Raw genomic sequence first — 16,146 nt, forward strand, 5'->3', positions numbered from 1 at the left:
GAGATAGGTACTTACCTAGGTAAATGGGTAGGTAGTAGGTACATAATTTTATATCTTATAGGTAGGTATATTCCTCATATCAAATTCCTATAGACCAGCCGTTCCGCCAGCCTAAAGCCAGCCGTTCCGAGACCGAACCTTATCCGCTCCCATGTGAATAATTCCATTTCCTACTCTTATAGCAGTGCGCAGGTTTGTGTCTTTTGAAGTTTTGTTCTGTCCTTTTAGTAGTCCTCTGACTATACATGTCTACTTAGGTCATAGGTAGGAAGGTAGGTAGGTATATGACTGTATTTTCTTCTAAATGGTCAATTGTCATGTCTCGATAGCTTGTGGAATATGGACTTAGTTTTATGAACGGAAAGGCGAATGGTAAATCGATAAAGGGGATTTAATTTTCTGTAGGTTTAGTACTATTGCCTTTGACCTTTGACAGGAGATAGGTACTTAGGTAAATGGGTAGGTACTTAATTTTATATCCTAGGTAGGTATATTCCTCATATCAAATTCCTATAGACCAGCCGTTCCGCCAGCCTAAAGCCAGCCGTTCCGAGACCGAACCTTATCCGTTCAGGATAAAATTCGCCCCGGGCGGAAATCGAACCCGCTACCTACCGCATACAAGGCAGATGCGCTACCTTCCTACCTAACTAGTCTAGCGAATTGAAGAAAAGATCGAAAAAAAAATATGGGATAAGCAATTTGTTTTATAATTTAGCATGGATGGTTGGACGCAAACAGTCCAATACATACGGCCATACATAACGCTAGACCAGTCAACAATAATGTACCGGCGAATTGAAGAAAAGATCGAAAAAAAAATATGGGATAAGCAATTCGTTTTATAATTTAGCATGGATGGTTGGACGCAAACAGTCCAATACATACGGCCATACATAACGCTAGACCAGTCAACAATAATGTACCCCAACTCAAACTGTCTACCGTGGATCTTAGACATTTCTCAAGCAGCATGTAAATGAAAATGCTGACTAGAATCAAAGTTATGAACACCAGCACAAATAGAAAGCCGAGAACAAACCCAATCAGCAAACCAATGGACAAAGCTTCATGGACGGACACTTTACCTGGGTCTCGAAATAGGACATCCGCCAAGTATTCAACCCAGAACTTTTGCTGATGGGGTTGCGAGCCAAACATTTTCTTAGTAGGTCCTTGAACATGAGATGTGGGAGTGTTTTGGAATTACCTACATGGTTCAATTTTAAGGTTGTGTCTACGTGAATATATGAGTAACCTACGTAGGTACCTACTTGAATTATTTTATTTACTTTCAGGAATGTAGATAGCCAATAAAATTGTTTTTTTTTTTTTTTTTTTTTTTTTTTCAAATTTTAAAAACCTTATAACCTTTTTTTAGGGGAAAAAAAAATTTTTTTTTTTTTTTTTTTTTTGCAAGTATTGAATACCTATATACCTAGTTTCGAGGGCAAAATAGACAGCAGAGGTGAGGTTTTCACGTTGAAGGGCTCGTTTGCCTTGTAAGCGCTAGGCCGTGGTTTCGATTCCCACCCGGAGCGGATTTTTATCCTGAACGTATAGGTAATGTTCGTTCTCGGAACGGCTGGCTTTCTAATATCATATGTCTTCCTTCTCTCTTCGATTTCGCGACGATAGGACCTTGATAGTTTCCTATAAAACCTATTTGTTTAAAAAAAAAAAAAAAAAAAAAAAAATACCTTTTTTCATTGGAAAAAAAAAAAAATTTAAACTTCCCAACCCTAAAAAAAAAAAATACCTTTCCTTTCCATTGGAAAACAACAGAATTTCAACTTTCCAAGCCATTAAAAAATTTAAGTACCAGGGGTTCCCAGGACTTTTGTGTCAGGCTGTAGTATCCATGATGAAAGTATGATGTATCTCTGCAAAAGTAATCGTCACAGTCACAACCAAACCTTGATTTTGAAACGAATAATCAGACTTCTGTCATGTTTTTTATTTTTTTATCATTGATCAGCTGACAATACAATCGCACTTAAAAAAAGTAAAAATTGGATTTTGGATTCTTTTGTAGCTTTTTACTTTCCTTTTTAAATTTCGGCATTTTAAAGAGAAAAAGAAGTTTCCCGTAAGGTCTTTAGTGTGTTAGGTATTTGATTTTTAAACTCGAGACGTCCATCCACTTATCGACTATGTAAGTATGAAAAAGATCAACCATCAATGCTTCTCAATCTTTGAGAGACTCCAGTACTAGTTCAGAAGCTACAACAAAGAAAAATTTTCACAAAAAGCCAAAAAGGAGCTTTCACAAATGAGGGTGCTTGCTCAGAAGTCATATAAATAAAAAATTGCTGCAAAAAGGAGCTGTCACAAATGAACAGTGACCAGTGCTACTATAGGTATATAGGGTTATGTTGAAACGCCAAAAGGAGCTTTCACAAATGAGGAGAGAAAAGTGTTACTATAGGATAGGCTATAGGGTTAGGTTTGAACACGAAAATAATTTGTAAATTTTCTCCAACATGAGACTGAAGACATTAGTTCAGATCATAATTCCCCCTTTATACCTACCAACTTATCTACTAAATTTTTACCATTATTTTCCAGGACTGACATTCATGAGACAGAGGTTACCTGCCCATACAATGAGGCTCATCGTATTTTATATGGAAGAATGGAGGTGCACCTTCAAAGATGTCGGAAACAGTATGATAAAGAATTTGGTGATACCAACCCCAAAGTCAAGTGCCCATATGATAGCCGACACAGGGTCAATCAACTTGAACTTGAAGTAAGTATAATAATTAGTTTTATACCCTAGAACAATGGTTGTGCTTCATAATTAGAGTATAAAAGGTTGTGCTATAATAAATTGATTTTGTTCACGTACTAACACTTGAAAATGACCTTTTTTCACCTAGCTCAAATTAAGTCCTGCTATGGTATTTTGACATTTGGGAACGAAGAGATCAACATGTTTCTTCATATTTAATATTATTTTTTTTTTTTCTATAACCAAAATTATTACAGATCATCCTTCATTTCTTACATTCTTAAACGTCTATCTCTTTGGAGTTCTCCGACTTTTTTCTCTCTCCTTACCTTAGGGCTAGGAGAGGGAATTACTTGATCATAACTTTCTCTCTTTCTCCCCACTTGTTCTCACTCTCTTTTCTTTCTTATTGGTAGCTTCTGTAGCTTGACGTATTGCCTCCTTGTAGTAACTTGACTTCTTCTTCTTGTTGAAACGTAACTGGAAATAGAAGAAAAAAAATAATTATTACTTACATTTAATAAAAGAATACCTACACCTACAAAATGAACGTACGAATGTGAATTAATAGCGCCCGAAACGAATAGATATGCTTAGGGATTTTTTTTATTTTTTTTTTCGAGATACTTGAGCCGAAATCTTAAGTCCTGAGAAATTCGAATTCTTTTTGAGCCTTTTTAAAATGGCGGCCAAACCGTACATTTCTTGAAACTGGCCCTACGGACACTTTTGATCTACATAACTTATCGAATCTCTCTGGAAAGTTTGAGCGATCTGAGGTGAAAAGTAATCCTGAAAACCGCGAACTCCGTTTTAGCTTTTTCTTTTTAGCCCTGAATAGCGGAACTTTGGCCCAGAATAACGGCCAAACCGTACCCGTAGAATCTAGATAAACGCCAGATGTGCATGGTATAAACGCTAGGTGTTTAGCTTACTTTGAAGAAATCTAGGAATGGACAGAGCTGATTGCGAGGCATCATAGAAGAGGTAGAAGACCCAAACCAGGATACAAGTGCTTCAGACGTGGACTCAGGATTACTGCTTGATTCAGATATACTCAGAACCTGGTAAACAATATAAGTGTGAATGTTAGTTAATTGAGTGTTGAGACAAAACTTTCCTTCAGAAATACTTCTGTAAATCAGGTTTGGACTATCAAATTGCATTATTATTTTTAATAGGGTTTACGGTTTACCTAATGTCACTATTTTTATTTTACATTCAATAACAAGCTACCCACATCATATTAACCTCACCTAGGCTGAGTGGAACCAGAGAAACAGCACACTGGGAGTACTAATGGTTTGAGAGTTATGGTGAAACTTAGCTCCCAACAGCAAAAACCCACATAGAGGCTCAGGTGTAGGGACCTAGGTGTTTCAAGTTCTTCAAATCTATTGTGAAACAAGAGAAAAACTAAAGGGAAATTTGAGTTATAACATGGACCTCAGAACGTCCGTCCCCCAATGAAGGTACTCACTATTAATTAATTTATTCAATTTTGACATCCTTTGTAAGTACTACCTATTTTACTTAGGTTATTTTAATTTATGGATACTTACGAATTGGTTTTCATCTCGACTCGGAGTTTTGTCTATCTTGATTCCCCTGAAAAAGTCTATAAGATAGACGAAACTCCGAGTCGGGATTAAAACCAATTCGTAAGTATCCATAAATTAAAACAACTTAAGTAAAATAGAAGGTAGGTACTCACTTTTCCAGGCCACCAGGGAAACCCATGGACTTTGCCCCAGACTATATCTCCTACGCTCGGGTTATTGCCATCACTCATAACACAGGGTGACTCCTCAGGTAATGCTACACCAAGTTGTTCCGGAGTAGGGGAGGGGCACTCCTCGTCTGAAGCACTAGAACTTGAACAGGAATCTCCTCCCCCTCCTTCCTCTGCATCGACATCATCCTGAAATAATATTAATAAGTAAATCATTGAGCTTTAATACCTGTCATAAAATAAATGAGTACAATATAGTGGTCTAAATCAGGAGCTTGGCCAACTAAAGGAATAATAGTTATCAAGGTGTAATAAGTTGATATCTAAATTTCTGAGAAACATTCAACTCTATGTTAAACATAAAACATACAAAATTTCCTCCTTTTATTTCCTACATAATTTACTTTATTCTCTGTTTTATCAACTCTGATTAATTTAGGGAAGTGGGTAACTCCTGCTACTTGCTACTGACTTCAACTGCTCTCACCTCTTTACTTGTATTATACTCTTTTTCGTTGAGCCTTTTCAAATTGATGGACAACTTGGGCCATGTGGGCAAGTCTGCCTTGTGCTTTTTCTTATGTTTTTCTTTCCTCCGATGTTTCCTGTAAGTTTCTTCAGCAGGTAGTGAAGGTGACATGGATAGTTTCCTACGGGCTTCCTTCTTTGCCTTCTTCAGAGCTTTACGAGCTGCCTTCTTAGAAACGGAGGTAAGTGTTATAATGTAGTGATGAGCTCTTGAATTCAGATCTGGAGGTTATTGGTCCAAAACTCAGTCAAGTCATAAAATTTAACACACTGTGGGTGGGTTTCACCAATCTTCTTTTTAGCTCCTAATAGCCCTGTTAAGCCTATACAAATCAAATGGAATTAAACAGGTTGTTAGCTTTATAGGCCTTCTAGGTGAAATCCTCCAGCATGTATTAACCAACAAATGACATTGGGATCTGTTATTATTATTATACAGCTTTATTACTTATGCTGCCTGAAAAGGGTTTTATTTTAAATAATAGAAAAAAAAAAATAATAATAAAGTGAGTTCCAAGTTTTAACTTGACAACTTTTCAATTAGTATCAACATGTGTGTCTCGACTCAACAGGACTTAAACATTCTCTTTTAGTGTTATTACTCTACTAAAAAACTAACTACTTGTATTTCAGATGGTTTTATCGAGGTGAAGAAGAAAGGTTCCAAGTCTATTGCAGCCCTTAGCGGAGCCCAGCAGTATGGGATGGGCTCAAAAATACCCAACAGAAACAAGACCAAGCCCCAGCAATGAGAAGTCAAACCCCATCAGCCTGATGAGGTAACCCATTACCTAAATTTTATGTTGAGATGAAAAATCATTATTTTAAGTTAGTGGCCCAACAATGAGAAGTCAAACCCCATCAGCCTGGTCAGGTAACCCATTATCTACATTTTATGTTAAGTTGAAAAAATATTATTTTAAGTTAGTGGAGTAATATGTATAGTATTTTTTTATACCATTGGTTATAATATTATAAGATATATTTTTTAGGACAGAGGTTGGCTCTGTCTCATTATTTTTATTATGATTTATCTATGGGGTATTATGCACTGCTTGGACAAAGTATGGCATTAGTTTTAAGGCAAAATCGGTTACCATGATGTTTTACTTTCCTGATCCCATGATAGGGCAAGTAATGCAATTTTCTATTCTGATGACAATTACTATCATCTTAGGATATTGGAATGATTTGCAGGGATTAAAATCCCTTAGGACGCCCAGAAATGTGGGCTCTTCCCACTTCTAATACCTAAAGCTGTGTCCACACGTAGTCGACGACCGTCGATCGACCATCAATCTATTTGAAACAATTACAAAAGACAACTTTGTTTCCTGTAGGTTTCTTCAGCAGGTAGTGAAGGTGACATGGATAGTTTCCTACGGGCTTCCTTCTTTGCCTTCTTCAGAGCTTTACGAGCTGCCTTCTCTTCAGCTTCACTTTCACTTGGATTGTACATTTGAACTTTGGATGGAATTTTCAGTACAGTGCCTAAAAAAGAAAAATCAAAATGAATCTTTTTTTTTATTATTATTTTTATTCTTGGAAGTGACTGGGATTACAGTTCCAATGTATACATGATTAAACAACCAAATAGAACAATGGTTCCAATAATTTTAATAAACTCACCTTCTCCTTGAGATCCAAATGATATTTTTATCACAGGTGTTGTCCTCAATGCTTTCTTCTGTCGTTCCTCAAACACACTTTCATCCCAGAGATCCTCCATAGATCCAACACTTCTCTTCTTCCTGAGTACCATCTTAGCATCATGTAAAGCCTTGGTGTCCCCAGGATCTTGGTGAGTTGAGGAAGGTTCTGCTTCCTCTGTAGGTATTGAGGCCTCCGAGTCCCCAGCAGCTTCTCCTTCATTGACATCCATCTCATAGACACTAGGACTGAGTTCTGTCTTGGGGGAAGCACTGGGGGGTAACACTGATGTGGAGTTCATTGCACTCTCAGAAGAGAAAGATGGTGAGGAAGGACTTTTGGTTGATGGTCTCAGCCAATACTCTCTAGGATTAATATCTGGTTTCTCAACATTGCAAAATCTAAGCCTTGTGACTTGAGCAGGAACTAAATTACAAATGGGAGGTTTGGTTTCAATAGGAGGTTGCATAGTTGTCCTGGGTTGATTATCTTGCTGGTTCTCAGAAAACAATGGCCTTGGACTTTTCTCCCCTGGGCCTGGGAGAGACAATCTTCTTTCTCCAACAACAGTCTCAGGTTTTTTGGAATGATCTACATTTTCAGAATTCTCATTGCAAATGCCTTTACACTTGGAACACAAGACTTGCCTAGGTCTCAGTCTCACAGTCATGTTGCTTCTACCACTAATTTTTGATTTCTTTGCTTTCATTAGAGTTTGACCAGACTTGAATAATTTGTCCTGAAAGTAGGTAAACCTTTGACTCACAGAGAATAGCTTATCTTCATCTAAATCAGTCTTGGGACTCATAACATTTTGAGGCAGGGTGATACCACAGGGTAGAATCCTGAAAAATTAAATAAAATCATTTTCAATATAGACAAATTATTTAAAATAATATAATTAGGCATCTAAAATAAACTTCCTCCTTGCCAACACGGGAAAGTTGCTGGTTGCTGCACTTATTTAATCAAGATTTGGCTCTTGATTAGCTAGAGAACTTGGAAAATAAAAGGACATTTAAACAATTAGTTGACATAAAATCTAAGAGAAAATTTTTGAGTGAATGCTCTTTGCACTCAACCTTTGATATTTCTTTAGCAAAGGAAATTTCAGGCTGGTATCCTCCCTGTTTTAATTCCCCCTAGCCCTAGACAAACTACAACAACTCAATTTTGGAAAGAAAAATTTCTTACTTTTTGGCAGAGTTCATCAGTGCCCCCTGGAATACTCCTCGGCTACATGAGTACGATACCACAATGATATCATCCAGAACCTCTTCTACAGTGACTAGAATGACGGAGTTCTTAACTATCTCCATTGTATGGCAACTTTTGATACTCTCAGCTAGATCTTCTTTTGACATTCATCACACAATTTCTAGGTGGAACAAAAACAAGAACAGTAGGTATTTGTCTAATTGCCTGTTCTAGAAACAAAATGGAATGCATATACATCCCATTTTCCTACAGATTATCTGTGTCACATAATCGAAAATTGGGATTTTAGATTGGCAATGCAAACTTGAATTCCATATTCCTAGTCTAATCAAGTTTCTAGCAAAGCAAAATGCAAATTAATTTATTTTTGTCCAAATTGAAGTCTGGGAAGTGGGATATAAAACTATTAGCTCACTCTGATTTATATCATGTATCTATTTCATTATTTAATCAAATAGAAGGAAGGTAATAATTTAAATCACAATATCCATTTTTCAAATAGAGATTACAACTTCATTAAAAACTTTTACAAAAGGAAAAAGAATAAAATTCCAAATAATGAGGGGCGGGGAGCCGTTTGACAAATTTTGAGAACCACTAACTTGTGATAGCACACCGACTTCAACTAGCACATTTCAAGTGTGCATTACCTTTGCGTTATCCATTCATTTGCATGGTAAAGGGATCTAGATTACAGGGTGTGTGCAAAGTTGAGGGTGCTGTGAAAAATATTACAATATTAAAATAATAAAATATTTATACAGGTAGGTTGGTAGGTATAAAGATTCTTATAAAATGCCTGCTAGAAGACAGCATGTTGTACTAGCAGCGGTAGCGAACTACAACTACGAGTACTGTTCCTCTCCACACTCCCTCTCTGTCTTGAACTCCAGGAAGGAGGCAACCTGGGTTGGACTTGTCCAGAGATCAATTCCTTTAATTCTAGATGTGACTAATCCCGTAATACTCAAGGGTATTATTCAAAAGGAGTTTTTTTTTATAGTCTCTTCCTTTTTCCATTCTTCTACATACGAATAAAAAATATGATATGCTATTTGTATACATTTCAAATTTAAATCTTGATTAAAAATTAAACTAACACACCCTTTCCAAGCTGGGACTACAGTTTATTCAAATAAAAAAAAGTCCAATACCCCTGCAATCTCAACTTGGTCCAAGTAAATTATTTCTTGGTAAGATAAAACAAAATGGCGATCAATTCAGGTTAAAAAAAAAATGGTACAGTAACCAAAATATTCATGACTTGTCTGTAAATACTTTCACAATAAAACTACATTGTCTTAAGCAGGGGTAGCAGGTCTCACATTAAACAGTTGAGCAAGAGGATTCAGTCTAGGTATGAACAGAGGTCCCAGAGGCAAACAGTTACATTCTTTTCTTATATCTAGAGCTTCTTTCATTTTAGATTCTAAATTGTTTGCTCTGTTCTCATGAGATGGATGAGTTGACAAATATTCTTCCATTTTAGGTCCAACTTGGTCTTGTGTTTCTTTCAATGCCATTTTTTGCCAGAACAATGGTGCAACACGTACATCATAACATGCCCTGGCCATTAGTTTTAGTCCTACTTCATCAGCTTCAGTTTCCATTTCTCTTTCAAATGGTAGCTCAAATATAATTGACTTGAGGTCATCAAGAAGTACTTAAATGGTGCAACACGTACATCATAGCATGCCCTAGCCATTAGCTTTAGTCCTACTTCATCAGCTTCAGTTTCCATTTCTCTTTCAAATGGTAGCTCAAATATAATTGACTTGAGGTCATCAAGAAGTACTTGTGTTACAATGGCACCAAGATCTGGTAAAAGAAACCAAATGATCATGAGGGGTACAATGTATAGTATTTCTAAAAAGGTCTTATTGCTCAATTTCTCAGCAACATGTTTGAGAAGTGTGTGAGAGAGTTCATGTGATAGGACTGTTGCTAACTCATCATCTGTTTGACACAGCTGGAACATCCCTGTGAACATGAATATCCTTCCATCAGGAAATACAAAAGCATTGATCAAAGGGTCATCAATTATTGTGATTGGATATTTGAAGTTGTTATGTTCCATGTAGACTTTGTTGGCATCTATCAATCTCTTAACCACAGCTCCTACACGTTTGTAAGCTGGATGTCCTAATGGTAACACTTGATTTCCATGCTCTTCTATGAAATTATCATAAGCTATTTGAGTGACATCATTCAACTGATTTGGTTTGACAATAATGAACTTTTGTCTTCCAGTGATTGGACAGGTTTCCAAGTGTAAAAAGTAATATATGTATGCCAACCCAATGCTTGTTAAAGTTATTCCAGCAATTTTGTCTTGATGTTTCTTGATTTGAGATAATATTATCTTTTTTTGATCAGGTGATAATTTTGACCACCATTTTCTAGATATTCTAGCAATCACAATAGCACCTACTCTTAAAATTGGTTTGAAAATAAGGTAAATGAAACCAGGAAGTGCATTTTTAGGTTGAGGGATATTCTAGCAATCACAATAGCACCTACTCTTAAAATTGGTTTGAAAATAAGGTAAATGAAACCAGGAAGTGCATTTTTAGGTTGAGATGTATGGAAACATCTTAGAACTCTGATATTAAATACTTGAAGTTGATGATTTGCACTCTGATGAAATAAAACTCTAGTTAGGTGTTTGTCCTGGTGGCCTGTGATTTGGAAGTTCAAGCATGTGCTGTATTTCTTAGAGCCATATATTCTTGGGATATGTTTCTGTGTTGGCAAGCAAACATTTCTAACAAGTGGAGAAGTAACTTGTTTCAAACAGTGTTTGAAATTAAACATTATCCCAGAAAGTCTCATACTTTATCACAACAAACATTTCTAACAAGTGGAGAAGTAACTTGTTTCAAACAGTGTTTGAAATTAAACATTATCCCAGAAAGTCTCATACTTTATCACAGCTCAAGATACATCCGATTGTATCTTGTTCGAGTTCTGTATTGATAGAACTACGTGAAGCTGGGATATTACGAGGTGTGTCTAAAGTTTCCAAACACTCTGGACTAGTGTGTCCTATGTATCTGAGTAGATCATCCAGGTTATCAAGGTCTGGTGCAGAGTCCTGTGCCATAGGGAGTACTGAGGGGGGTCTATCTTTATCACAAAATGAAGTCTTTCTTGCTGGTGATTAGGTATGAAGTTACCTACACATAGATCTGAAACAAATGAGAAAGAAACAGTATTAGGAATAAAAATAATATAAAATCTTTTTGCCCACCACTAATGATAAGACCATCTAATAGACTCTGTAAGACAGACAGAATGTGTGTGACAGAAGAAGCTTTAGACCCAGATCTCCCAGCCCACCACTCACTCTCAGACAATAGGTCTATCAGACAGTCTGAGAGTGAGTGGCAGGCATTAGTAAAAGCTCAATATCCCTTCAAGATAATTGCTGATACTTACTCTTTTTTGATGGTATGAAACAAATTGTCTGTTATTGATACTGAATGTTCCATATTTCTTTTTTCTTTACAGCTTTTTACAAATAATTTCTAAAATACATTGGGATTAGGAGCCAGCCCAAAGGTTCAAAAAAATCAAACTTCAAAAAATGTAAAAAAAATGTAGTTGGTTCTTTCAACAGTTCAACTATGGGATTAGGAGCCAGCCCAAAGGTTCAAAAAAATCAAACTTCAAAAAATGTAAAAAAAATGTAGTTGGTTCTTTCAACAGTTCAACTTTCATAAAAAAAAATAAAAAATTGAACTGATATTTTTTTTTTTTTTTTCAAAATTTCCCTCCAGTGAATCAGGTGAGAAGTTGACCACAAATTCGGAATTCGGACAGGGGTCCCCAAAGAATCGTGAACCGTGTACGAGCCCGCGAATTTTCAAATTTTCACTTACCCACATTTTGTATTTTTTGTGAAAAAAAAGTAAAAATCTGAAAGTTGTGCAGTTATTGCGGTATTGGTTATTTCTGTACCTATTTGTCTCTAAATAGGTGAAATTTGAACTCAAGTAACTTTAATCCACCATCAAAAGACTTTGTAGGGCTTAGAAAAATCAAAATAAAATGGACAGTGATGATTCTGCCCCTGAAGATGTACCCATTGGGTATGAACCAGTGGATTCCATGTTCAACAAAAGGCTAACAGCTAAGAAAATCAAACAAGACAAGAAACTTCACAGTGTGGTAAGTGGGTTCAGAAACCACGATGGTGGAAAAAAAAAAAAAAAAAAAAAAATCAAAAAGGGGCTTTCACAAACGTGCAGTGACCATTGTTATTATAGGGTTAAGTTAAACACAAAAAGGACCTGGAGAGTCTGATAGGAGGAACTGTAACAACAGAGGCCTTATCATCTAAAAATAAAAGAAGGACAGGATACAATTAAGCCAGCTATTCTGAGAAGAACCTTATTTGTTTGGGATAATGATAACCTAGGCAGGAATTGAACCCATGATCTAGTGCTTGCAAGGCAGGTGCACTATCTCCAATCTAACTAGGCTGGCTTGTTTGCTCTTTACTCACTGTAAAATAGAAATGTACTGACCAGTGTGTTTTTCATTTGTTTTATTTCAGAAGAAACCAAAAGCATCCAAACAGCTGAAACCTTTGCCACTAGAAGTTATTGACCAGCTGTCAGAAGTGGTAAGTGGGTTCAGAAACCGCGACGGTGAAAAAAAAGGGGGGCTTTCACAAATGAGCAGTGACCATTGTTATTATAGGGTTAAGTTAAACACAAAAAGGACCAGGAGAGTCTGATAGGAGTAACTGTAACAACAGAGGCATTATCATCTAGAAATAAAAGAGTGGAGGACAGGATACCATTAAGCCAGCTATTCTGAGAAGAACCTTATTTGAAGTTATTTGTTTGGGATAATGATAACCTAGGCAGGAATTGAACCCATGATCTATGGCTTGCAAGGCAGGTGCACTATCTCCAATCTAACTAGGCTGGCTTGTTTGCTCTTTACTTGCTGTAAAATAGAAATGTACTGACCAGTGTATTTTTCATTTGTTTTATTTCAGAAGAAACCAAAAGCATCCAAACAGCTGAAACCTTTGCCACTAGAAGTTATTGACCAGCTGTCAGAAGAAATCCCTGATACTGAACTACCTGTTTTAACAAAGATGAAGAAGGCTAAGAAGGGAAAAAATAAGACAGATGGTATGTACCTGTGCCTTGGATTGTAAAAAAAATATTGTCCCAAAAGTGAAGGGATGGAGGACAAGACAGGAGAAAAGCCAGCTATTCCTAGAATGAACTGTTTGGAATAAAATCCTTCCAACTCACAACCTAGGGGAGGGGTTTCCAACTATCGGCAGTATCGGCCCATGGGCCACATGTGGCCGCCATACCATTTTGGTGGCCCGCAAAGCTTTTTGGGACTTGTACAAACTTACCTACTGAAATTGACCCCCTTTTGTGTTCAGCTATAATTAGGAGAATACTTTTTGAAAAATTTCACCTGTGACACTCAAAATCTGATCGGACTGCATTTCTGAAAAGTTTGGGGGGGGGGGGCCTCCCCTATGTACATATGTGGCCCACGGGGTACCTCCCAATGTAGCATGTGGCCTGGATACACATGGAAGTTGGAAACCCCTGACCTAGGGCTTACAAAGCAGATGCACTACCCTCCAAGATAACTAGGTCCCATGGGATTTTAGACACACCATTTTATTCAATTTTTTTTTTTTTTTTTTTTTTTTTTTTTTTTTTTTTTTTTTTACAAAAAAACCAAAAAAAACCCAAAATTTTTGGGTTTTTTTTTTTTTTTTATGTGTTACAGACAAAGTCACAAACAACTCAGAATCTGCTGGTCTCAAAAAGTTACCTGACTTCATACCACTGGATAATGTTCATGCCAAGTGCTCTACCAAATTCAAAGTTGGCATTTTAGATTCCATTATGAAAAACCCTGTCAGTAAAAATTACAAAGAACATGTATTATTCACATCTAAACATGCACGTGACAAGAGGAAAACAAATGGTAAGAGATGGTTTTTATTTTGGTTTTTCCCAAAAGTGATGAGGAAAATGGGGGGAAATAAACTGAATGAATCTCAAGCTTTCTAGATAACAAAGAAAGACCATCTAGGTTCCATGAATAATGATCTATGGTCTATGGTACCCCAGTACCTCACTCAGATGGTATCTTAACTTCTGTACCCATGGCTCCAGGATAACTTATCAGTTTTTTACACAATTACATAGGTAGTGTAGGTATTCAGTTTAATTTTGTATGAATAGGAAATGGGCAATTTGTGATTGTGATGTATAAATTGAAACTTTTTCTTTCTGTTTCAGTCAAGAACGAGTTTGTAAAGAAAGCCTTAATCAAACAAATCATATCAAGAAGGTAAAAATTGTGATTATTATGATTATCTTCAAACCACAACATACTAGTAAGTAGGTATTCTTTACCTACTTCTCAACTTTTCTTTCCAAAAAGTCAATATTTTGGTGGAAAATTCTATGAAGAAAGTAAAAACCACATTGACGGTTAAGTAAAAAATAATATTAAAATTTCCATATATTAAAATAAATAAATATAAATATTTTTGTTATAAAATAAATAACTAGTTATTATTCATAAAAACAATTTAAATTCTGGAAACCTTTGTGTAAAAGTGATTTGTACAAGTACATACTAAGTAACTGGTGAAATTCTAATATTTTACATCTGTCCCATAGAATCATAGTTTTTAATCGTGTGCTTCTTATTCTTACTAAAGTCTAAAATGAGTGATAGCTCTGATGGCCTAGCAATTTAAGGTCAAAGGTTCGTGTCCCAGTTCAGGAAGAAAATTGCCCTTTGAGTTATGAGGACAAAACTAACAGGACTTGAGAGACACGAACCTTAGTTTGCATTATAATAATATGTTGATAATTAATAATTTACAAATTTTGATTTATTCTTTTTTAAAATTAAACGTAAATATGTACGATGGATACGAGAAGAAAATAACAATAAGGATTACATACTTGCTATTGTTTTTATTGTGGATTTTTTTTAGTTCCTAAAATAATCTGGAATAGCGTGAAAAGTTCGATTTCCCTATTTCTATTTGTTCTACAGCAAAAAACTGCCTAGAGGAGCTCGAAAAAGTCAGGAACAAATAATTAAATAACAACAAAAAGGGGGAGATAAAAATGATTCTAGCTAGGAGAAAATGAAGGAGACAAAACAGGAAAAATATGAAATGGAGTTCAAAATTGAGATTAGAAAGATTGTAAAAAATACTGTCCCAAAAGTGAAGGGATGGAGGACAAGACAGGAGAAAGCCAGCTATTCCTAGAATGAACCGTTTCTGTATGAAATAAAATCCTTCCAACTCACAACCTAGGCCTTACAAAGCAGATGCACTACCCTACAAGATAACTAGGTCCCATAGGATTTTAGACACACCATTTTATTCATTTTTTTTTTTTTAATGTGTTACAGACAAAGTCACAAACAACTCAGAATCTGCTGGTCTCAAAAAGTTACCTGACTTCATACCACTGGATAATGTTCATGCCAATTGCTCTACCAAATTCAAAGTTGGCATTTTAGATTCCATTATGAAAAACCCCGTCAGTAAAAATTACAAAGAACATGTATTATTCACATCTAAACATGCACGGGACAAGAGGAAAACAAATGGTAAGAGATGGTTTTTATTTTGGTTTTTCCCAAAAGTGATGAGGAAAATGGGGGGAATAAACTGAATGAATCTCAAGCCTTCTAGATAACAAAGAAGGACCATCTATGTTCCATGTAATAATGATCTATGGTACCCCAGTACCTCACTCAGATCGTAGGAATCTTAACTTCTGTACCCATGGCTCCAGGATAACTTATCAGTCTGTTACACAATTACATAGGTAGTGCAAGTATTCAGTTTAATTTTATATGAATAGGAAATGGGCAATGAATTCTTTTTGTGATTTCTTATACATCACATAAGAGAAAACTTTTTCTTTCTGGTGTTTCAGTCAAGAACGAGTTTGTAAAGAGAGCCTTAATCAAACGGATCATATCAAGGAGGTAAAATCGTGGTTATTATCATTATCTTCAAACCACAACATACTAGTAAGTAGGTATTCTTTACCTACTTCTCAACTTTTCTTTCCAAAAAGTCAATATTTTGGTGGAAAATTCTATGGAGAAAGAAGAAAGTAAAAACTACATTGACGGTTAAGTAAAAAATAATATTAAAATTTCCATATATTAAAATAAATAAATATAAATATTTTTGTTATAAAATAAATAACTAGTTATTATTCATAAAAACAATTTAAATTCTGGAAACCTTTGT

General features: G+C 35.8%; 3 protein-coding genes and 2 long non-coding RNA genes across 6 annotated transcripts; 3 read left to right on the forward strand and 2 right to left on the reverse strand.

The window, feature by feature from the left end:
* The first annotated feature begins 1,993 nt into the window (after nucleotides 1–1,993).
* LOC113468153 lies at nucleotides 1,994–2,727 on the forward strand. Its single transcript, XR_003392006.1, has 2 exons — nucleotides 1,994–2,155; nucleotides 2,569–2,727. It is a non-coding gene; the product is annotated as an uncharacterized LOC113468153 (long non-coding RNA).
* Nucleotides 2,728–2,995: 268 nt separating this feature from the next.
* On the reverse strand, nucleotides 2,996–8,394 carry LOC103510927 (PWWP domain-containing protein 2A-like). 2 transcript variants are annotated; one of them, XM_008475631.3, is made up of 8 exons: nucleotides 8,278–8,394; nucleotides 7,839–8,022; nucleotides 6,624–7,489; nucleotides 6,418–6,485; nucleotides 4,954–5,160; nucleotides 4,449–4,655; nucleotides 3,670–3,798; nucleotides 3,074–3,214 (listed from the first exon to the last, which is right to left on the reverse strand). In XM_008475631.3, the coding sequence occupies exons 2-8, from the start codon at nucleotides 8,006–8,008 to the stop codon at nucleotides 3,092–3,094; spliced, it is 1,770 nt and encodes a 589-aa protein (XP_008473853.1). In that variant the 5' UTR covers nucleotides 8,009–8,022; nucleotides 8,278–8,394; the 3' UTR covers nucleotides 3,074–3,091. The 2 variants fall into 2 exon arrangements, with proteins under 2 accessions (XP_026680656.1, XP_008473853.1); XM_026824855.1 differs by having other exon boundaries at nucleotides 2,996–3,214; nucleotides 7,839–8,382.
* A 722-nt stretch (nucleotides 8,395–9,116) lies between these two features.
* LOC103510938 (metalloendopeptidase OMA1, mitochondrial-like) lies at nucleotides 9,117–11,478 on the reverse strand. Its single transcript, XM_026824856.1, has 5 exons — nucleotides 11,301–11,478; nucleotides 10,989–11,050; nucleotides 10,379–10,695; nucleotides 9,658–10,289; nucleotides 9,117–9,505 (listed from the first exon to the last, which is right to left on the reverse strand). The coding sequence occupies exons 3-5, from the start codon at nucleotides 10,692–10,694 to the stop codon at nucleotides 9,164–9,166; spliced, it is 1,290 nt and encodes a 429-aa protein (XP_026680657.1). The 5' UTR covers nucleotide 10,695; nucleotides 10,989–11,050; nucleotides 11,301–11,478; the 3' UTR covers nucleotides 9,117–9,163.
* A 261-nt stretch (nucleotides 11,479–11,739) lies between these two features.
* Nucleotides 11,740–14,841, forward strand: LOC103510939. The gene is made up of 4 exons (XM_017444792.2): nucleotides 11,740–12,032; nucleotides 12,871–13,009; nucleotides 13,635–13,835; nucleotides 14,153–14,841. The coding sequence occupies exons 1-4, from the start codon at nucleotides 11,913–11,915 to the stop codon at nucleotides 14,206–14,208; spliced, it is 516 nt and encodes a 171-aa protein (XP_017300281.1). The 5' UTR covers nucleotides 11,740–11,912; the 3' UTR covers nucleotides 14,209–14,841.
* A 454-nt stretch (nucleotides 14,842–15,295) lies between these two features.
* On the forward strand, nucleotides 15,296–16,025 carry LOC113468154. Its single transcript, XR_003392007.1, has 2 exons — nucleotides 15,296–15,491; nucleotides 15,824–16,025. It is a non-coding gene; the product is annotated as an uncharacterized LOC113468154 (long non-coding RNA).
* The last annotated feature ends 121 nt before the right edge of the window (nucleotides 16,026–16,146 follow it).

This window comes from Diaphorina citri, unplaced genomic scaffold (genome assembly GCF_000475195.1).
Source record: "Diaphorina citri unplaced genomic scaffold, Diaci psyllid genome assembly version 1.1 scaffold658, whole genome shotgun sequence".
Taxonomy (NCBI): Eukaryota; Metazoa; Arthropoda; class Insecta; order Hemiptera; family Psyllidae; genus Diaphorina; species Diaphorina citri.